At 35.2% G+C, this 23,898-nt stretch overlaps 2 protein-coding genes across 4 annotated transcripts; one reads left to right on the top strand and one right to left on the bottom strand.

The window, feature by feature from the left end:
* Positions 1–441: 441 nt before the first annotated feature.
* On the top strand, positions 442–22,014 carry LOC145030567 (protein RGF1 INDUCIBLE TRANSCRIPTION FACTOR 1-like). Of its 3 annotated transcripts, none has more exons than XM_078978934.1 (4): positions 442–800; positions 20,981–21,172; positions 21,270–21,485; positions 21,567–22,014. In XM_078978934.1, the coding sequence occupies exons 2-4, from the start codon at positions 20,990–20,992 to the stop codon at positions 21,780–21,782; spliced, it is 615 nt and encodes a 204-aa protein (XP_078835060.1). In that variant the 5' UTR covers positions 442–800; positions 20,981–20,989; the 3' UTR covers positions 21,783–22,014. The 3 variants fall into 3 exon arrangements, with proteins under 3 accessions (XP_078835060.1, XP_078835059.1, XP_078835058.1); XM_078978933.1 differs by lacking the exon at positions 442–800 and adding an exon at positions 20,415–20,552; XM_078978932.1 differs by lacking the exon at positions 442–800 and adding an exon at positions 20,560–20,736.
* Positions 1,885–3,027, bottom strand: LOC145030566 (Cysteine/Histidine-rich C1 domain family protein). Its single transcript, XM_078978930.1, has 2 exons — positions 2,600–3,027; positions 1,885–2,514 (listed from the first exon to the last, which is right to left on the bottom strand). The coding sequence occupies exons 1-2, from the start codon at positions 2,970–2,972 to the stop codon at positions 2,036–2,038; spliced, it is 852 nt and encodes a 283-aa protein (XP_078835056.1). The 5' UTR covers positions 2,973–3,027; the 3' UTR covers positions 1,885–2,035.
* Positions 22,015–23,898: the final 1,884 nt, after the last annotated feature.

Below are 23,898 nucleotides of genomic sequence, written 5' to 3'. Positions count from 1 at the left end.
CACCAAGTTTTCCAACAAAACTCACTAAATTGGGCACAAAGTGAAGGAGTCGACCTTGAATCAACAAAAAAAAGGACACAACGTGGTTTAGTTGCGGCTAAATTTAGTTTGATTTGACAAGGCGATTCATGGATTACAAAACTACAAAAAATCAAATTCATTACACCAATCACAAAATTTACTCTCCTTCCACTCATCTTCCCTTGCTTTTGTGTCATTGGTAATACCAGTTTTCATAACATGTATTGTAAATAGGAGTACAACTTATTTACAAGATTAGTAAGAAAAGTAAAGTATGGAGTTGATTTTAGTGTTTAAAAAAATATAATTGAAGAATGTTGTAGGTCATATGATATGATGACGATTTCGTGGACATAAATTTTCTCAAAAACAGAGTTCATAGAAGAAATTTATGACCGTTCAAAGTTGAGATAAAAGGGTGTTGGTATTTCAAGAAAGCCAACGAAAGTCATAATTAAATGGTCAATGACAACCCTTCATGGTGTGGCCAAGTCCTCACCATGGTGAGGAGATGAAGTGAGTCACACAGATGCATATGAGTCAGAGAGCAACACATGAAGAATGGTGGACACGTGATACGGCAAGAACCCCGCACATCATCGGATGTGTGAGATTTTGCGGCACAGTGGACAAAATTATAAACATATTTAATTTTCTTTTGTTTGAGAGGTTTTGATCACATAGGGATCAAAGAGGGAGAGTTGGAGAGATGATTAATGGGATCGTTGGTCTGGAGTTGGTCCTACAACGCGGGGGTATGAGCTGTTGATCGGGCTGAGGTATCCTCTTGTTCTGTTATGTTCTTATATTTCTAGCATAAATTATGATGGGTTGCTAGACCCTAGTATGTTACAAGAATTCATGATATGGTTCTATTGCGAATTTGATTGTAAAATTTGTAGATAAATCTTACAGTGAAATACTTAGTCTGAAAGATAAGGGTTCTGAACCCTAATTTACAATAGTCACTGGATGTGTAAGATTTAGCTAACTACTTGCGGGGTTAAGTCAGGAAGTTGTATTATGGAGTTTAATTAATTTGGTGACAATTGGTTATAGAACTTAGTCTATGGTGAGTATTGGCAAGTTCCGAGGAACAGGTTATTTGTTGAATAGGTGTTAGTTTGTAGCAAGTAGAGAGGCAACAGAGACTAGAGATAGAAGAAAAAATTATTTTACTATTTAGCCAAGTAAACACCTTGTGTTGTTGATATGCGTTGTTATATAATTTGTGGAGTAAGAGTACTATAGTTTTAATAATAATAATAATAATAAGAAGAAAAAGAAGGATGTTCTGTTGTAATATGATGAAATGAATAACATGTAATAAATAACGGTGCTGACTTTGGATAAAGTATATCCAGAGGTTTACAGTTGTAGTGATGATTCTTGGTTAAGCTTAAAGGTGTTATAAGGAAATAATTAGAGGAAATGATACTTGTCATATAAAGAGTCATCAAATAATACCCGCTAGATATGTTAAAATTAATATATTTGATGTAGTGTTTATTTGTTGGTGATAAAATATTTTAACATCTATGCACTACATTGTTATTTAGTTTATTTTAGTAGTTATTCACTAAGTTTTATAGCTTTTCGGTTTTCGGTTTGGACTGATTCTGGAATCAGCTACATCCCTATGTACATTTTAACAACTTATTTACATATCCTATCTTATTATAAATAGAAGGCTTTAATGTGTACAATAAGGTAATATACATGAATCATGTACATTTTAACAACTTATTTACATATCCTATCTTGTTATAAATAGAAGGCTTTAATGTGTATAGTAAGGTAATATACATGAATCATGATCCATAATAATAAGATTCCGTATATTAAAATACATTTACTTTCTACTTTACTTAGTCACATCTTTGGATTTATAAATTTATAATGAAAATGTTACAACCTTTTCCAAAGTAAATAATGCCCAACACCCAAATCCATGTATGAATAATTAATATAATTGAATAGGAAAGTAGGTTATGCATCACGTTCAAATTCCGAGTTATATTCCTCTGGTTCTATTACGGCGACCACTCCTTGTGACGTTCTGAACCAGAGCCTCTCCCACACCTTCTCCTATACCGTCAATCAGTCCGCCAATGAACTCAGCAACGGCTTGTGATGCAAACCGCACGGCAGGTCCTAGCACGCTAGGCTTCTCGGAGTTCTTGATGCCATTCACTCTAAGCCCGTTGATCATATCCTTAGCACAAACTGCATGAAGAAGGTAGTTACAGACCCTGCATCCATAAAGACGGCCGGATCTCTTTCTTTTGCACTCTCTGCAGAATGAGTTCAGCTGATCATCGGAGGCTAAGAGCGGCAACAGGTTCAGGGGGTGGTTGTGAAGAGATGGGTAGTTAATTTGGTCAGAAAGCATAGCACAACATGGGTGCATTTGGAAATGGCAGAAGTTGCATCGGAAAGTAAAGCCTCTCGTGGCTTTTCCACAAACGTTACAAGTCGGCCATCGAATCCCACCTTCATCAATTATCAAACATCAAAATTCAAACAAAATTGTTAGCGAAGAAAAGCTAGAGTGCAAGTGAGATCGTTTCTCTCATACCCGTTTTTGGCTTGGAATGAAATACAAGTTGATGTTGGACGTGGAGGGGGTGAGCTTTCAGAAGAGGAGGAGATAAAGCACAGAAATCATGAAGCTGGAAATCACATTCCTGACAGGAAAACCTCTTGCCGGCGCCACGTTCTTTGCAGCCAGAACAGGTGAAGAGCTCCGAGAGGTTAACGAGAGAGATTGGATGGTGGGAGTGAGTGAAGTGATGCATCTGTTCTCCAAAAAGAGACTGATCAGGAGAAGTAGGAAAGTTAATGGAAAGAGACTTTGTTTGGGGTGGTGAATTCATAGCCATAGCCATTAAAGGAGCAGAGTTCGTTGGTTGAAATGTTTGGGATCTTCCGAAGGAGCTTCTTTTGTTCATGTTTTTCTCAATGTACTAAAAGATGCATGTGTGTTTCAGTGTTGGATTAGAGAAGAATATTTATGGGTGCTAAAAAGTTGATTAATGTATTGTTTGCAAGTAAAAATCATGCAAAGATGCTTTAATGAACTGATTGGTGGGGGCGGAGCTACATGCATGCCTTTGGGTTTGATTTGTTTGACCCACCACGTAAAGTATCAAAAAAGCTTACTTCTCTATTAAGTTGTGATTAAATGGGTAAATGATTGTAAAACCTCCCTCAATAATGCCAAATTAATAATGTTTGCAGTACTTACAAATGAATTAATATTTGAAACCAAATATTGTAATTTTAAACAATACGTAATTAAGGTGGTTCAAATCATTGTTTAATGCTATAAAGAAACATATACTAGAAAAAATTCGACCAAAATTATTAACTATTTGTCTACATACTTGGTTCATGGAGAATCTGAACCACCCTAATTATCTATCGTTTAAACTTATAATATTTGGTTTCAAATATTTATTCATTTTTAAATACTGTACACATTGTTAATTCGGCATTCATTTGATTTAGCATCTTAAGGATTAACTTATATGTGTGAGTTTAGAAAGACTAATCATAGAGGTATTTGATAGTTTTGGAGAGTTTAAAACAAAAAGTAAAAATTTTAAGTTAGGCACGGATGTGACACAAAGATTGCATCTTTCTTTTCTGATTATTTGATGCTTATACATTTCTTTGTGGAAACAATCATATAAAGTATGCATGCTTGCATGTTAATATACAACAAAAGTCAAATAAGGAATAAATGTAAGTTCCCCACTTAAATTTGGGACGTGTTCAATAAGTTCCCCACTTGAATTTGGGACGTGTTCAATAAGCAACTAAAAAAAACAAGTGATTATTGGATCCAGAATAACAATAGTACTAGAAAATATGTAATAGAGAAAACATGTTATAGGAATTTATTAATACGGTTGATTAGGATAATCACAAGCATTTGTTTGAGGGGGTATTATAACACCTGAATTCCTGGTATAAGTTTGGTATAAGTTTATGTCCGTGTATTAAGAATGAGAGTAGGGTTCGGTCAATTGGCCCATATCACGACGTGCTGATAAGCTTACCACGGCGTGGTGATTGCCTTGTCACCATAGTTTGGTGTCCACTTGCGCCACGACGTGGTGCAACCATGGGCTCAAACCCATAAGGCTCTGACTTTGAGCCTTAGTTAAGGAATGATGGGACTAGCGTTCCTTCAACCCCAACCTCCATCCGTCAGGAAAGTGTTCTTCAAAACCCTAGTCTCCCTTTTCTTCGCTAAGCCTTTTGGTTTGTTTGGTAGCATTCTTGAAGGAAGAAGTATTATCCACTAAAGCTTGAGAAGTGATTCTTCAGAAGGTCCAACATATTGTGTATTTCATGGATCTTTCTAAGTGTTTAAATCTCTAACTTGATGGTTTAACTTCATAGAACTAGCATATTTTAGGCAATTTAATCCATTTTTTATGGTTTTGGTGGAAGTGGAGAAAATGACTTAAAATAAAGGTTGCAACTTTATAATCTCATGTATCCCTAGAGTGTTTCATCTTCGGATCTAAAGAAAAAGTGTGTTTTAAGGCCATTCAATGAAACAAGATCGCATTTTTGCCCTTTTTGACCAAAAATGGAGTGGAACTTGCATGTAATATCTAAATTCATAAACTTAGGATTTTTATAGCTACTATTAGCACGATTAAGCCTCCTAAAAAGTTTACGCAATTGTCTTAAAGGAATAAGGAGTAAATAAGTAGTTGGCCACGATGTGGCGGACACGAGGATTGCAACTGATCTATTTTAGACCACGACAAGGCTAGGGTCTTGCAGTAGTGTGGTGGTCTTCTAAGTTGACTACTAATCGTTGACTTTTACCTAAGTTAACTTTAGGTCAAAATTTAGGGTTTTACATCATAAGCTGATAATTGACCTTAGAATTTGTGTTTAGGTTGACGTTGTACTTAACTTTTTATGTTGTAACATATAGAGGTTTATGCTTGTCTGTAACGTGACTTTTGCTACCGTGTTACTTTTATAGTACATTGTATGTGGGTTGTTGATAGCTCAATGTTGCTTGTAACGTTCCAAAATTTATTTTCAAAACAATAAATCATACAAACAGGTTGTTCGAAAACCAATTATGGTGAATATACTATTTAAACATCAAAGTAAAAAAATCATAGTTTGTCTACGTGGAAACCTCTAGGATATGTTGTGCAATCATGTTGGGCCCTCCCCTTTTGTAACTGAGGTGCCTGAAACCATAAACATAAAACCTTAAGCACAAAGCTTAGTGAGTTCCCTAAAATACCATATATTATACATACAATATATATCGCTATGTGCCAACCATAGTCTCACCATTATGGCATGAGTCGTATCATGGGCTTTCCTTGCCAGGCCGGGGGCCAAACTGTGGGTTTTACAGATAAGTTCCAAGAGCCACCTCCTAGTCTTCAATGCAACTATCCTAGAGACAACGAGCATACTACATATATCTGCTAGGGTTCAGTCCCTGGTATTGCATATAATTTGTCGGGAGCCATATTTAGGTCTTTCATACAAATGCCAAGGGCCACCTGCTAGTCTTCCTATATGACATAAGCCAATAGGCCGACATCGGTGCCTTCGATCCCCTAGTAGAGTGAGGAGACTCATAAGAATCATAAGGTGAACTAACACTCAGCTAACAAACTGTCAGCGACATCTAACAACTCTCCTACCAAATGATAGGTGCTTAACACCTCCTATCAATCCATATAAGGTAAACCCTAAGTCTACCTTCTAAAAATAGAATTTGACCAAAAGTTAACCCAAACCAAAAGTCAATAGCCAAAGCCAAAGTAAACAACCCATAATGTCAACTCATGTTGTGACCAGCCCTTGGTCACGTTGTGAGAGCTCACTAGGTCTGATTCCAACTCATCACGACTCAACCTAGCCAACTCAGTCAAGGAATGACTGTTGGGTCAAAAATATTGTTTATACTTTACTTTTCTAAGCTTTAATAGTTATCCGTCCATGTGGTGTGTGCAGTTAGGAGACTTTACGACCCAGGTGGGTGTTTACGGCCATGAACCTGTTCACGACCCATGTTCCATATAAATAGATGTTAGATGGTAGAGGGAGAGAATGGTCAAAAAGCGACTAAGTGTGTGTGAATCTTGTATGTTGTAACATCATTCTAATCATATAAACATTAAAGATTCATCTTATTCTTCTTTTCCTTCTTCTTATTTTGATCTTGTTGATGGGTTTTAAGCATTCTAAGACTCCTATGCTGTATATGCAACCCTAGAAACCTTGGATCTATGTTTTCTCTAATATTCATGTAAATTTGATTTTTCCAAGGTTTACATCCTAACTAGCATACAATGGGAAACTTGTAATATAAAAACTAGTAGAATGACTTACTTTTGTGTGTTGATGATTCCTTAAGAACTTGTGAGCCTAGCACCCCAAGTGTGATGCCTCAAATGTTTCACACAACACCAAAAACACTTGGAATAACTTGAGAGGAGAATACTTTGATCACAAAATCGGCTAGCCCTCACCCAATAGTCTTAGTTTCCATTTTTTCTAGCTAATGAGGTCTTTATATAGAGTGCCACATGTAGCGTTACTCCATGTAAACCCTAATGTGCATGGCTTTTTCATATTCCATGATCCATGGGTTCATAACCTCCATGGACCATCCATGGAGCACCCAATGGGTCCTAGCCCAATCTAGTGAATCATGGACTTTTAGCCCACTACATAAGAATAAAAGATTTGCATAATCTATCCTTATATATTTAATTAGTCTCTATTTGATCACAAAATTAATTCCAAATTAATTCTTGATCAATACTAGTTAAATAATCATATTAATATATTAGAACTTATAATATACTAACAAACCATAAGTATTCTTTTTCTCATTTGTCTATCCAATTGTTCCTATGCCATGTAACCCAAATGGACCATGTTAAACCGGGCCTAGTAAATACCCAATATAGTTATGGACTTAGACACTTTATCCAACAGTCTCCCACTTGGATAAGTCTAATAACTATAGTTACTGGTATGACTTCAGGAACCGATCAACAATCGTAGATTTTTTAATGTCTCACGGAACTGAGATGATGATGATACGCCATTTAAGATAAAGGGATCATATAATCCTCTATTCTAGATATCAACCAGACAAATACATGGAACAATTTCGTACTTATTGTCCAACAGTTTGTTTCCTGATTTCTGATTTATTTGACATAGAACTTAATCGAACACATCAATTTGGTTCTGACCGGGCCCGATACATAGGTCAAAACAAAATCATTGAGAGTCCCAGATATCGCTTCTAATCCTCCAAGGTCTAGAAGGAACAAATAAACTTTGACTAATATGCTTGTTCTACTACTTGTTAAATTATGCACAAAAGCATGTTTTATAACATCGAGTTACCGATGCGTTTTCGTACAATCAATGCATAACCAACTCTCAATCAATAACACATATCTTTTGCTTTGAAGACTTATATGATATTACCGTCTCACGACCACTCGAGATAAATTCCATGAAGTGATGCAAGTGAGCGTGGGTTGAATCTAATACTCAAAACTTATGAGTACTCATGAATGTTGTAGTAACTTTTACTATGTACAACATCTTAGACATCTAAAAGCCAAATTCATGGCAGTCTTGATCCATATCTACTTCCAACATATGACTGACTATGGAGAATTTGAATAAAGAAATTATTTAGGAAGTCAAAACATGCAAAATTGAAACAATAGTAAATATTTGACACAAGATAGCGACACTTTACTTATAAATAAACAACAACTTTTATTTAATCATCAAATGTCAATTTAAATTTTATAAGTTTCAGAAATAACTATCTAATTTGTAAAACTAATATCATCCTTCAGACTGGTGCACCTCGCATGCTGCAAATGCTTAACCCTACACAGTCCCTTCGTGAGGGGATCTGTTGGGTTCTCATCCGATGGCACCCTCTTAACCATGAGGAGTCCTTCTTCTATCCAATGCCTAATGAAGTGGCATTTTCTGTTGATATGCCTGGATCTGCCGTGATCCATTGGTTCCTTAGCTAAGGCAACTGCACCCTCATTATCACAGAAAATCTCCATAATCTCTTTAATAGCAGGTACAACTCCAAGGTCTCTAATGAAGTTCTTTAGCCATATAGCCTCATTTTCCGCCTCGCTTTTTGCTATGTACTCTGACTCGCAAGTTGAATCAGCTATTGTTTCTTGCTTGAAACTTTTCCAAGTAATTGCTCCTCCATTTAGGGTAAAGACCCATCTCGACTGAGAGCAGAAATTATCCCTATCAGTCTAGAAGCCAGCATCATTATACCCCACTACTCTCAAGTCATCACTCCCACCAAGGGTAAGGACCCAGTACCTAGTATTTTGTAGGTACTTGAAAATATTCTTCACCGTAGTCCAGTAAGCCTTGCCCGGATTCCCTTGATATCTGTTGACCATGCTCAAAGCAAAGGTCATATCAGGTCAAGTACAAGTCATAACATACGTGATTGAGCCTACATCGGAAGAAAATGGAACTCGGCTCGTCTCAGTTATCTCAGCCTCTGTACTCGGGCATTGAATCTTACTTAGTTTGGCGTTACTCAAGATTGGTAAGTTACATTTCTTGGAATCCTGCATGTTGAACCTTTTCAGCAGCATATCCAAGTAGGTACTTTGACTAAGTTCAATTAGTCCATTACTCATATCTCTCAATATACTTATCCCTAGGATATTTGCAGCTTCTCCAAGGTCCTTCATAGCGAAACACTTCCCAAGCTAGGATTTAACCTCCTGCAAGGTTGGGATGTCATTTCCTATGAGAAGTATGTCATCCACATACAATACAAAAAGGCTAACTATACTCCCACTAACCTTAACATACACGTAAGACTCATATTCACTCCTCGAAAAGAAAAACTCTTTGAATTTCTCATCGAAACAAAGATTCCACCAGCAAGATTCTTGTTTTAGCCCATAGATAGATTTCTCTAGCTTACACACTCTACTAGGGTGCTTTGTATCGACAAAACCCTCTGGCTGACTCATGTAAACATCCTTAACCAACCTTCCATTAAGGAAAGCGGTTTTGACATCCATTTACCATATTTCATAAACATGAAATGCAACTATGGCTAGCAAAACCCTAATAGACTTAATATTTGTTGCTGGTGAGAAGGTCTCATCATAGTCAACTCTCAGAGTTTGAGTAAAGCCCTTCGCAACCAGTCACACTTTTTAAGTGTGTACATTCCCATCCATGTTGGTCTTCTTCTTGAAGATCCATTTCCACTCGACCGTCTTACGACCCGGTACATTGTCAAAGAAGTTCCAAACATGATTTTCATACATGGACTGAATCTCGTTACCCATAGCCTCTTTCCATTTGGCGGACTCGGGGCCTACCATGGTTTCCTTAAAGCTGTTAGGCTCATCCAAATTTACCAGTGTGCTATCACTGATAAATGCATTACCTTTTTTAGTAATATGAAAACCATAGTAATGCTCAAGTGGGTTCCTAACTCTTGTGGAACGCCTCAGAGGCACAGACTCATATATCCGCTCAACAGGAGTTTCATCCTCAGGTTAATTGCTAGTGTTTGAGGTTCCTTCACCGCTTGAATCTTGAAGTTCTTCAAGGTCAATTTCCCTCCCACTATTTCCTTGGCTTATAAACTCTCTCTCATAAAAGACCCCTCTCATTGCCACAAAGACCACATTCTCACTGGGTCTGTAGAAGAGGTAACCAAAAGAATGTTGTGGTAGCCGATGAAAATACACCGCTTACTACGAGGTTCGAGCTTATTCTGAGTCTCACGCCTCACAAAAGCCTCGCAACCCCAAATCTTGATGTGGTCCAAATTCGGAACTCTCCCAGTCCACATCTCGTGAGGTGTTTTGGCAACCTTCTTGGCAGGGACTAGGTTAAGGATATGGGCGACAGTCTCTAAGGCATACCACCAGAATGAAGCTCGACTCATCATGGAATGGACCATGTCTAACAAGGTTCGATTGTGCCTCTCAGACACATCGTTAAGCTATGGTGTTATGGGAGGTGTCAATTGTGAAACAATTCCACATTCCTTAAGATAGCCAAGGAAATCTGTACTAAGATACTCTCCTCCTCAATCAGATTGGAGCATCTTATTGTTCCAGCCAAACTGATTCTCCACTTCCTGTTTAAACTCTTTGAAGTTTTCAAAGGTTTCCGACTTATTCTTGATTAAGTAGACATAACCATATATACTATAATCATCAGTAAAGGTCACATAGAAGTGGCTAGCATCCCTTGTGGTGGTTCTCAAGGGTCCACACACACCTATGTATGAGGTCCAACAAAACTTCACCCCTAACACAAGTACCAGTAAAGGGTGACTTGTCATTTTACCAAGTAAACAAGACTTGCAACTATCATCTGAACTTAAGTCAAATGACTCAAGGACTCCAGCCTTCTAGAGTTGTCATATATGCTTCTTGTTAACATGTTCAAGACGACAATGCCACAAGGATGCTTTTTCCAAACTAGTGAAAGAATTGATATGTAATACATTATTTACTAAGTTGTCTACAACCGACACAGTTTCATATACACTATCACAAGGTAATGCTTTAAAGTAAAGAACATTATTATAAAAGGCATTAATACCACCAACTTCATTATCAAATGAAAAAGTACATCCTTGTTTGTACAAACCATGAAATGAAATAATATTTCTTGCCATTTCAGACGAGTAACAAAACTTATTCAAATCTAACACTAACCCAGTACTTAGCAACAAAGAATAAACTCCAATCTTGGTGACAAGTGAAGCATTCCTATTCTCCATGATCAAGTTTATCTTTCCGTGCTCCACATCCTCACTTCTTCTTAGGCCCTGCAAATCAGAACAAATATGAATATCGCAACCTATATAAAGAAACCAAGAAGTAGTATGTGATGAGTTATTAGACAATATAGTGTAAATACCTCCATGGGTAGGTCTAGACAATAGAAGCATTGAGCTTCCTTAGGGTTTGAAGAAGGAGTGATGTAACCACCTTTGGTTCCACTTGAAGAGGAGCCATCAAGGGACTTTCCCTTGGTAGCCTTCGAAGGGGTTCTCCTCTTCTTCCCTCTACTTTGCACGATTGCCAAGACAGGGACGAAATTAGGAGTAGGAGTGGTAACAACCGATTTACCCTTGAGACCACTTTCGGTGGTCTTCAAAAGTCCTTGAAGTTTGCTGATTGTAACATCGTCCTTGTTCATGTGATATGTCATTCGGAATTGATCATAAAAAGTAGGTAAAGAATGTAGTATGATGTAAATAGCCAACTCCTCGGGGAATTTCACATTCAATTTCAGCAAATGGTCCACATAGCTTTGCATTTTCTGTAAGTGGCCCATTATGGATTCACCATCCTTCATTCGGCTTGTTATCATGGAAGAGATGATATCATACCCCTCTTGACGAGTACTTTGATGGTAGCGGTCCATCAAATCCATGTGCATCTCAAAAGGGTAAAAGTCCTCATAGGACTTCTGGAGTTCCATGGTCATTATGGCCAACATGATACATGCGACTATGGTAGCATCTCTCTTATGTACCCTAAACTCACCGATCTCCTCTGGAGTAGCAGTGGACTCATCAATTTCCTTGTCCTCGTAACGAGCGACCATCCTGATATTCTGGATCCAATCCATAAAGTTGGAACCATTGAAGATGACTCTCCTACACTTTTTCATGAGAGAGAAGGAGCCGGTGGGATTTGATCCAAAAGCAACATTATTGGAAGACATCTGAAAAAGAAGAAAGACAAGTATAGATTAGATATAGGATCCTTAATAAGACACCCAAACGTAATATTAAGTCTAAGATGCAACACAATACTTTATAACTTGGAAGAGGGATGTCGTAATCTAAGCTATAAAATATTTGAAGGTAGGCGAATGACGATTAACTAATTTCCACCATGAAAAACGAAATAAATTATTAGGTTTTAATTTGTTTTGAAACTCCTAGATTCTTTCGAGATTCATTGAACTTTTCATTAGCATGTTTCAATCTCTATTGTGACCTCTCAAGTTTGTGACTGGGATGCCGAGGATCACAAACACGGTGTGAATAACCATGCAAATTAACTTGGTACCCTTAATCTTTATCACCTAATCGATATGCCGGTTACCCACATGCGTTGCACCGATCTATGATAAACATTAAGTCACCCTTTTCCACTCTAACTAGTCCATGTTAGTGTGCCGATTACCCACACACACTCCATTAACGACTTGGTAAGGTACCAAGTGTAATTTCATGGGATAGCACTAGTTTAACATTTTCCTAAAGTAACTAAGATTGGGAATTTAAAAAAAAGTTTACTTATGTTATATTTTTCATTATACTTTTAATGAGAATTATAGTCCTTCTCCTACCCATCGGCTAACCATCCTCCACCAGTCTAGGAAGCGGTGGGTGAGTGTGGACACCCATTAAGCTGTCATTTTATAGGAAACAACCTTATACCCCCCTTATAGACCGACTTCCTGAATGAGGCTTACGAACGATAAAATTGACTTGCTCTTTTATATATATATATATATATATATATATATATATATATATATATATATATATATATACACTATTAACTTATAATACTATATATTACAAGGGTTGAATTTTAACTTTTAAAACTCTACGGTATACAATTAAAGTTTTCTAAAGTGACTTTACAAATTCCAAAACTTGAGGGCATGTTTTGAAACTATTCAAAACCTTTCATATTCATAACTTATGAGTTTAATGGTTAATTAAAAAGAAGACTCTTAATCTTTATGTAACCTAAGGTTCTTTAATAACTTTTAAAGAAGTGACATTTGGTAATCCATAACTTGAGGACAAATTATGGACTCCATCAATAACATTTTAATTAAGAATCATATCATCAAACAAAATGCACATAATTCCTATGATCTTAATAAACGCATAAGCATGAATATACATATCAACAATTTCAAGAATCATACCTATAAAACTTGAAATTTTGATAATAGCCATTGAAAATGGACTAGAATAACCATTACACCATCAAAAACAAGTTTTATAAGACCAAAACAATTTAGGGTAATGTTTCTAGTCCATTTCCAGCAGCAAAACTCGAAAATCTACACACAGGGACATCTACTCATCGAGTGCAGTAACCTACTCGATGAGTAGGTTGAAGAAACACATGGACTCGTTGAGTTCCCCCATGGACTCGGCGTGTTCACTATGAAAATGGAAGAAAATCAACTTTTTTGCAAGCATTTTCCATCAAATATCAAGAAAGCAAGCCTAGACTCTGATACCACTAATGGGTTTTGAGTATTTTAACACTCCTATGGTGTACACGCAACCCTAGAAACCCTGGATCTATATTTTCTCTAATATTTATGAAAATTCGATTTTTCCAATGTTTACATCCTAGCTAGCATACAATGGAGAACTTGTAATATAAAAACTAGTAGAATGACATACCTTTGTGTGTCTATGATTCCTTAAGACCTTTTGAGCCTAGCACCCCAGGTGTGTGCCTCAAATGTTTCACACAACACCAGAAACCCTTAGAATAACTTGAGAGGAGAGTACTTTGATCACAAAATCGGCTAGCCCTCACCCAATAGTCATAGTACCAATTTTGCTAGGTAATGAGGTCTTTATATAGTGTTCCACATGTACGGTTACTCCTTGTAAACCCTAATGTGCATGGCTTTTCATATTCCATGATCCATGGGTTCATAACCTCCATGGACCATCCATGGAGCACCCAATGGGTCCTAGTCCAATCTAGTGAATCATGGACATTTAGCCCATTACATAAGAATAAAAGATTTACATAATCTATCCTCATATATTTAATTAGTCTCTAATTGATCACAAAATTAATTACAAATTAATTCTTTATCAATAATAATTAAATAATCATATTAATATATTAGAACTTTTAATATATTAACAAACCATAAGTATTCTTTTTCTCATTTGTCTATCTAATTGTTCTGATGTCATGCAACTCAAATGGACATTGCTAAACCATGTCAAGTACATACCCAATATAATTATAGACTTAGATATTTTATCCAACACTTGCATCATCCAATTGATTAGGATTCCGCATCAACAATTGAATCTGATTGATACCTTAAGCAAATTTGGGACTTATAATTGATATTAGAGCTTGGATTGTATCAATCATATTCGCAAGATCTGTAGCATTTTTTCACTTTTTCTTGAGGAGTTTTTTTGTTTTTGGACAGATTTTTGAAAAATATTGGGGTTTGTTCTTTGAGATTTTTCATAAAAACGAGTTTTTGATCGAGCTTTGAAGCAAAAATAGGTGAAAAACATTGTTTTTTCGAAATTTCCGAAGGGTTCATGGCCGATTAGAAAAAAGGGTTCTCGGCCGGACAGAAGAAGGGTTCTCGGCCGAATCGAAGAAGCGTTCGCGACCCAGTAGCGTTTCCGGCTTCGGACGTTCTCGGCCGCACACCTCACACGTGTTCGGTTCTCGGATAGTTCTCGGCAAGCAGGCTCCAACACGTGATTGGTCCTCGCACGCATAGTCCTCGCCTTCAGCATTTATTAACTTTTTTTTGCGTGACCACGTATCGAACCCGGGTCATCTGCCTCTAAGTCCACCGCCTTACCAGTTGGGCTAGGTTGCCTCGTGTTACTCTCCTTCTCAATTTAATTTAAAACGGCTCCCTGTTTCGGTTCTAGTTTCGCATTTTAACACTTTTAGCCCAAAAATTCAAAATTTTCAAATTTTAAAATTCCATTTTCTACCCAAAAATTTTGGTTTTTGATTTTTGACTTTTGGCCTTAAAAATTGACTTTGACTTCCAAGTTTGACCTTCGACTTTAAACTTTGAGTTTCTCATTTAACTTTCATATTTTCAAATTTAGCCTTTTGGTTTGAGTTTTAATTTTTCCTTTTCAAGTTTGACTTTTAAGTTTGATTTTTTAAATTTGACTTTTAAGTTTGACTTTTGAGTTTTTAGTGAAAGGGCATTTTTGGTAAACAATGAGTTCCACTAACATCCCGGTCAATGAAGTTTCGTGTTCTCAATGTTGTGAAGCTACGATTAAATTTCTTCGTAAATGAAATGATTTATTAAAAATAGAAAATGAGTACCTTAAATATGAAGGATATACACTTAGGAAATGTCAAAACCCCTTCAAGAAGAATATAGTAATAAATGTGAAATTTACAACTATGTTAAAAGGGAAATGGCCAAATTAACTAGTTGAAGTTGATGCATTGAAAGCTAAATATAATGATGTCGAATTTAACCTTAAGAAATTTGACGTGTCAAGTGAGGTAGTTGCATCAATGATTGAAAAACAACTAAAATTTGAAGATAATCAAAATAAGGGTCTACGGTATGATAGTGTTCCACCTCCATTTAATGACAACTATAACCCACCCCTTGAGACCAATGAGGAAGAAATGTCTGCTCAGTATGGCCAAACCCCTATCCCAACTCCAGTTAAGACTGAACCATCTAGGCATACTGCGGGTTTTTAGGCGAACGTTTCTGATGCTTCTACATCATATGCATGTAAAGTAGTAGAGGATGAGGACAAGGAGAATAGAACTAATTGTTGGTCTACAAATTCTGATGATTGTCAAACCAATGTCTCCTTGAACTCTGAATCTGTTGCTTCTAACTTAGTTACTTCTGATAATCCTGCTGTTGGTAAGTATAGGGCACTAATTCAAGCTAAATACAATGCCTGTTGCAAGTGTGCTTATGGGAACAATCAGAGACAAGGCAAGGGCACGCCACCCGGGGCAAGCAGAAACAACTTCCAAGCACTACTAGAAAAACAACCTTTTACGATGCTCATTACGCATTGTAAAGGGCTCAGACGACGTGCAAATGCGCGTCAAGGAAGGCCCTGTCATAAAGAGAGACGACGCGCATTTACGATGCTCATTTACCAAGGCATCTAGTAATGTATATGTGCTCTAGCTGTATTGTGTGTTCTTTCTCTGTCTAGCTTGTATGTTTGTTTCTCATCATAATGTCTATTGTTTGTTTCTCATCATAGTGTTAACATGTTTGTATACCCTTGCTACCCAAGGGCATTGTATCTCTTGACTCATGTATGAACTGACTCATTTTATGTTTCATTGTTCTAGTACTAGTATTAGTATCTTCCTAAACTACTCCTATAGTAGTTTACTAGCAATGTATGATCATGATTGAATACCTTTGCTACCCAAAGGTATGGATCTGAATGAAAGAAGTTTTATGACTATATATGTATACAGGATATACAATTAATACTTAAACCACCTTCAGACGGATCACCGATGCCTTAAAGCCACATCCAAACAAGGAAAAAGAATTAAAACGAGCTAGCCTTCCTAAGTCCTTTAAACATTTCTTATATAACTATACATATATAGGCATGCATTTGACAATATATATGTATAAAAGAGTTTAAGTAAAAGTGTTTGACAAGTAAAAGAGTTTGTAAAACTTTTTGAAGTAAAACAGTTTGGTAAACAGTTTAATAAGTAATAATACCACTTGTTTGGTAGTTATTAATCACATGTGATTGAGATAATAACTATAATTGTTCAACTTGTATTCCCCCCCCCCCCCCCCCCCATAAAAGCATTTAAACCATTGATTAAGTGGTATGAACTCACCTGTAGTGAGTGGTTTGAATGAACAGATTGTACAGGATGATAGGTGTCAAGTGAAGGCTTGAACACACACACGGATCCTATTTAACATATATGACACATATATGAATACAATTAGTGTTTAAAATAACTAATTATTGAATTAGGACCACCTTAGGGACTAGTAAACACTTATATTGAAGTGTTACAACCATAAATGATTTCATATAAGGGGTATTTGGCTACACAATGGAGTGTACGGTCAATACACACACTATAAGTGTGTGTGCGGCCAGGAGACGTGTGCGGCCAGTATGTGCGGCCAGCATGTGTGTGAGGCCATACATACATAGTGTTCTTGGTGTTCTTGGCTAAAGATGCTACCTTTTATGAAGATCCTCAAGGAGATTTGGATGATATTTGAGAGGATTTCGGGTCCTAGCTTTGAAGAAGTGTAGAAAAGTGTTCCAAATGGCTAAGTGTTGAATATATATAGGAGGGAGAGTGCGGTTGGGATGGGTGTATGGTCGCACACACCTTGTGTTGGTGTGATTGGCTCAAATGCAAGGCGATACACCCACAATGTTTATCCCACAACTCCTACCCTGCTTATACTAGGCTTTAAACACTTTATTTGACTCCAAACAGTGCTAAATACGAGTTTAACTTTGATAAGAATGAAAAATGTGAGCTAGAAATTTCCGGGTTGTCACATTTCTTGTTGCTCCCAAGGTCTAAACATGTCAAGGGTAGTTTCTATGTTTGGTTCCAAGGCCTATAGGGGCATAAGGTACACTTTGGCCTCACTTTGGCCTCATTTTTAGTGTTCACGGTCCAAGAGGATCTTGGGCCGTGAACACCTTTTCCTTGGGGTATTTGGATGATTTTTTGATGTTTAACACTTGATCTAAACATATTAGGGCTAGAAACACTTACAAATTGAAGATCTTGAAGAAAAATGGGATGATATTTGAGAGAGAAATAGCTCTAGTCTTGGAAATGTGAAAAAGTGAATAAAATATCTAAGTCTCACTTATACAGTCTTTAGGGTTTACGGTCCCAATACCATTTTGGACCGTAAACTCCAAACTCTTGAAGTTTTGGGCACTTATTGCTACATAATAAACCCTAGGGTATCCTCTCTCGTGATATCTTCTGAAGCGCTAACTTAAAAACACTCAAACTTATTCCAAAAAGTTTTGAAAGTTAGCAGACACAGTTTTGACTTCAATCGAAGTGAGTGGTTGTATGATAAAAGAAATTTTTGGGTTGTCACAGTTCCTTTCATCCGTAACAGACGACAATCCTGCTCTTACGCCCTGAAGTTAGGTCAATATTTTGAAACCATATGAAGTTGGTAATATTGTTGAATGTTAACCATCATAATCAGATACTGTTTTAATTGTGTCTTGAGATGAATATCTGTTACTATCTTGTGTAGGGAATATACAATCTGATACCAAACGGTAGAACTTGTATATTATAACAACTAATTTACTAAATATGTTGAATTTTAATGAAACTTGAATCCCAAGTTTTACAATCATAGGGATTGTGAAGATACGGACTTGGAAAAGGACCGCGAATACGACTACAGGGGGAGGAGTAGTGGATATTGTTGAATTATTGAAGGCAAATGGAAGTAGTAAAAAAACTTTGGATATACATACAATTTGTAAGGAGCATTGGATTGGACATTCAAATAAGTTTATTACATTGTAAACACTATATTCAGATTTTTGTTGTTTTGAATATTTCATATATTGTTAGTTGTTTATATGAGTATTTTTTTTCCTTTTGTTTTTCTTGTTAGAGGTAAAAAAGAACACAACATCCGCATTTTCCCTGCATCAATATCACATCAGGTAGTGTTTTGAATTTTTTGTATATTTTACTTTTTACATGGCATCCTATTGTACAAAAATGGTCCCGATGGATCGATAGCCTGCATTTACACAATCGTAGGGTCTAACTGAAATTGTATTAGATCGTTATGTTCATCGGTCGGTGCTTTGGATGAATATACCCTTGCTTCTTTGTTGTTCTGTGAGTTGTATAGAAAAATCCAAAATAGAACGGAACAAAAATGATCGTGTATATATGAAAATTTGGAAATGATATTTTTTTATCTATTTATTGACCATCAAGTCTCAAATGGTTGGTTTTTATGCCTTTGTATCAGAATATATTTTAGTTTTGTCATTATAATTTTTGGTAAAACACCCTTTGGATTTGTCAAATACCTTCTCTATATATTTGCAAAACCTTTCATCATATGTTTTCTAATGTATTTTAAGCAAGTAGGTTTTTCTCTTCTATCCACCAATTTACTGATAAACAATTCACACATGTTCAAAAGTCCATCAATATGTCTTATTCCTATCAAATGTGACTTGCCCATTATTATTATGGTGTAATTTATTTAACTATTTATCTGCTTAAGGTGTTGTTCAGTGTTTGAATAAAAAATGCTTAAAAGATATTTAAAAATGTGACGGAAATTAAAGAGGAGAATGAATTGGGGGCAAATTTGTAAAAATTTTGTATTGAGTGTTAATTAATTAAAACAAGAACAACAATACATTTGTAATATGTTTATTTTAGAGAATAGAGTGTGCATCTTCAGGGGCAAATCTGTTCACTTCTTACCATCACATTACTAAAATTTTTGTTACCTGAAGAAAGACATCATATTTATATCATTCTCAGCCAGATATACTATTATTAATCACGGTTTTTTGAGTTTAATCCACAATTTCCTCCTTTTTTCATATTCCCTTGCATCTCCCCTGTTGCATTACTTAGAAAGCTCAAATTCAATAACCTTATGTGACATACTTAAGTAATTTGTTAAGTTAATGTATTATTTAGATAAAGCCTAGAAAGAGGTGAATGCGAATGGTGTCGTGAAGGTAAAAAGGGAAAACTGGAACAAAAAGAAGAGGAGGGTGATGTTTTTAGGGTGGAGAAAAAACCGGAAGTGAAAGAAGTTGGTGACTACGAAGCCGAGAAGAAGCTGAAGGTATGGAATGGAATCATTGACTCCATTGGAATGAAAAAAAAATTGTTTTTGCTGGATGGAATTGAATTAACCATTCCTTCCATTTCGTTAGTATTCCCAAAATCTAAAGCTGTTATACATTCATATGATAAACAATTTCACTTCCCTACATTTTTCATTGAAAGACTTCCAACCCCCGCAAAGCGGGGACACTTCTCTAATTTCTACTAAATATAAAGACTTTAATAAACCCAAAAAAATATAGATTTAAAGCATAAATAAACATAAAATATAATTGAGATTTTCTAATATGTACCTTAAGGATACTTATAAGAAACACTAATTGAAATATTAATTATAAAAAATATTACCATAATTAAATTTGATAAATGTTGATTGTAAATAATATTCTTTATAATTAATGTATTTTTACATTTAATTTTAATAATATTACACATAATTGATGTTTATCGTATTTAATTAATTATAATAATATTTTTTACAATTAAATGCTTTTTAGATGTATTTTCAAGACACATGTTAAAAAGTTCAATATAATTTTAGGTAAAAACCGACAAAAAGATAATGTGATGGAAAATATGTTAAAAAAGATTTGGAGGTACGAAAGTCTCGTGTACGATATGAGACCACTAGGGTTGACCAAGAGTCGAGGGGTGGTAAATGAAACTTTTGACTATCAAAATTAAAATGGTATTGCTCCTTCTGATATGATGACCGCCTCCTTTTAGTACTTTTCAATACCTTTCCAGCGTTTCTTCCTTCTCTCTACTATTCGTTGTCTCCCTTTCAATTCATACACTCCAGAAGCCTCTTCTCATTTGTCTCGTCATTCCTCAGTCTCAAAGGTATTTGCCTTTCTTTTCTTTCTTACACATGCTAAGGTTATCGATTCTTGGCTTTCATTGTCTTTTTCTTACTCATATCCTTCAACCGCCTCTGTTTTTGCTGTTAATAAGATATATGTATATATGTTGTTCCGAATTTAGATTCATCGAATGTCGGGTTTTCTTTATCCTAGGAATTAATTGGGTATGTCGATTTTTTTTTCTTTTTGTTCTGTTTTTCCTTTTTTCTTTTTGATTTGGGTTTTTGAAGAAAGGCAGTCTATAGATTGAAACCCCAGCTTCCAAAAACTAGTGGTCCCTTTCTTTCTTTTTCTTTGATGCTAGTACAAGCACATTCATTATTAGTTTTTATTTTTTTTACTTTCGTTCTACTTTGTGACTCCCCCTTTGTTATGAGATCTGATATGATAAATTATTGGGGTGATTAGGTGGAAAGAATGGAGATTAAAGAATTTGGACCTTCATGGTTGATGCCAATGCTAAGAGCTGACTACTTTGCAACCTGTCGTTTCCATGGAGATTCTAATAAAAGCGAATGCAATCTGTTCTGTTTGGATTGCTGTGGGAATGCCATCTGTCCCTACTGTTTGATTCATCATAAAAATCATCATACTGTTCAGGTAACTAATCAACTTTCAAACATCATTTAAAAATTTAAATCCATGGCATACTCTGAACATAGTGTAACAAATTCTAGGATGTTAAAATTTTGAATAGATACGGCGTTCCTCTTATCATAACGTGGTGAGGGTGAATGAGATTCAAAGATATTTAGACATATCATGCGTTCAAACATACATTATCAACAGCGCCAAGATCGTGTTCTTGAACGAGCGTCCTCAGGCTAGGCCAGGAAAAGGCGTCACCCACCACTGTGAGATTTGTGGGCGGAGCCTTGTTGATGCTTTCCGATTCTGTTCTCTTGGTTGTAAGGTATGATTCTTGACTTGTGGTTTCATTTCATTCCACCTTGATTTGGTTCCATGTTGGTTTGATTTTGTTATTTCTTTTTAGCTTGGTGGCATCAAACGTGGGGATAGCAAGCTGAGCTTCACGTTGAAGATGAACCACATGATCCATGGGTATGAATTTCATGGTGAACTGTTGAGAGGTTGTGTCAGCTCTGGTGATGAGGAAGGAACCAACAATATGTCTCCGGGGACACCACCGATATTTAATCACCGGAATTCAAGCAGGAGGAAAGGGGTACCGCATCGGGCGCCGTTCTGATGACCACCGTGACTGCTAGAGTAAGAGGTAAATATAGATAGAAAAGAAGATAAATGGGCGAAAAGTGGATGATGATGTGATACATACTTGGTTTTCTTTTATTTATTTTACTGAGATGTTTTGATTAAAATTAAAGGGAAATTTGTACAAGAGTATATATATTTGATGTATGTATATATAGACATAAACATCAGGGAATATTTGTGAAAGTTGGGGTGTTACTTTGCTTAAATTTCTACGTTTTGATACGGATTTGGAAGATGTGAAGTAGATCCGGCAAAACCTTGGCAATCGATATACCATATAGGTTGGCGGGTTGGAAACCTGAACCCAACCCAACTCATGTAACACGTTTAAGTATATAAGTTTGTGGGTTTACAAGTTAGTAAGTCGAATGCAACCCATATAATCCGTTTAAGAAATAAGCAACCCATTTTTATAAATGAGGTTTTTTCAACATGAAGTCTTAAATTGATTAAAGTAATTAACATAATAAAAGGTTATCAACATAAATTCATAAAATCATTAATATCCAAATAAAATTTAAAAATTCAAAACATTCATACATAGTGAATGTGTTCTTCGTTCGTGACTTAATGACAACATATGTTTTTTCTTTTTTGATTAGAGCACCGCAAACACAGACTAGCCACATATGAATTCGGAATAAATACAATGATACCAATGTTACGAATACATAAGGAAATCAGATTTCATATATGTTTATTTAAAGTCTAATATATATATATATATATATATATATATATATATATATATATATATATATATATATATATATATATATGGTTAGGTTCATTTGAGACCACCTATATTTTGTGAGACCGTGAGACGCATTTTTTTATTTTTATTTATTTTTTATTTATTTTTTTTAGTTAATTAATGTTCCGAATATAATATTTAAAAAAAGAATTTTTTGATTTTTCCATTTATTTTGCATTTTAAAATTATTTTTAGAATATGTACAGTGTAATATTCTATTTAAAATATTTCACGTATTTTTCAAAAAAAAAAGAATTTTTATTTATTTATTTTTAATTTTTTTTAGTTAATTCAAATTCCGAAAATAATATTTAAAAAAAGAATTTTTAGATTTTTCCATTTATTTTGCATTTTAAAATTATTTCTTAGAATATGTCAGTGTAATATTCTATTTAGAATATTTCACGTATTTTTCAAAAAAAAAAAAAAAAACGGATTTTTTTTTATTTATTTTTATATTTTTTTTAGTTAATTCAAGTTCCGAAAATAATATTTAAAAAAAGAATTTTTGGATTTTTCCATTTATTTTGCATTTTAAAATTATTTTTAGATTTGGTCTCACGGTCTCACAAAATTAGAATGGTCTCAAATGAACCTGAACATATATATATATATATATATATATATATATATATATATATATATATATATATATATATATATATATATATATATATATATATATATATATATATATATATATATATATATATGGGAAAAAGGAATATACATTACAGCCTCACCTAAGCTTAGGTACTAAACCTCTTAAAAATACATTGTTTTACTATATAAAGATTACGGTTAATGGATTCACGGTTAATACTTCAAAATGTAAATTCAAGATCGATACAATATGGTTTAGGGTTTAGGGTTTAGGGTTTAGATTTAGGGTTTAGGGTTTAGGGTTTAGGGTTTAGATTTAGGGTTTAGGGTTTAGGGTTTAGGGTTTAGGGTTTAGGGTTAATGAATTCACGGTTAATACTTCAAAATGTAAATTCAAGATCGACACAATAGGGTTTAGGTTTTAGGGTTTAGGGTTTAGATTTAGGGTTTAGGGTTTAAGTTTAAGGTTTAGGGTTTCAGGTTTAGGGTTTAGGGTTTAGATTTAGGGTTTAGGGTTTAAATTTAGGGTTTAGGGTTTAGGGTTTAGTAATGTTCACTTGGGTGAAGTAATAAACGATAATTGAGGAAAGAAAATAGAGATGGTAAACAATAATGAAAGAAAGAAATGTTATGGAGGATGATATATTTACCAAGTGAAACCAAACCGAGCATATTTAGCTTGTTAAAATGACATATTTTAAAGGTTTAGTATCTAAGCTTAGGTAGGGCTGTA

This window comes from Lactuca saligna, chromosome 2 (genome assembly GCF_052625555.1).
Source record: "Lactuca saligna cultivar CGN05327 chromosome 2, ASM5262555v1, whole genome shotgun sequence".
Classification (NCBI taxonomy): Eukaryota; Viridiplantae; Streptophyta; class Magnoliopsida; order Asterales; family Asteraceae; genus Lactuca; species Lactuca saligna.
The sequence above is the reverse complement of the archived record's forward strand: the minus strand, read 5'-3'. Positions and strand labels throughout refer to the sequence as shown.

Bases quoted from the DNA above. Each gene is read 5' to 3' on its own strand.
- LOC145030566 (XM_078978930.1), bottom strand. From the start codon at position 2,972: ATGAACAAAAGAAGCTCCTTCGGAAGATCCCAAACATTTCAACCAACG. The intron at 2,515-2,599 runs GTATGAGAGAAA...TAATTGATGAAG, and splicing joins TCATTCCAAGCCAAAAACGG to GTGGGATTCGATGGCCGACT.
- LOC145030567 (XM_078978932.1), top strand. From the start codon at position 20,581: ATGCTAAGGTTATCGATTCTTGGCTTTCATTGTCTTTTTCTTACTCAT. The intron at 20,737-20,980 runs GTATGTCGATTT...TGGGGTGATTAG, and splicing joins TTATCCTAGGAATTAATTGG to GTGGAAAGAATGGAGATTAA. The intron at 21,173-21,269 runs GTAACTAATCAA...AATTTTGAATAG, and splicing joins AAAATCATCATACTGTTCAG to ATACGGCGTTCCTCTTATCA.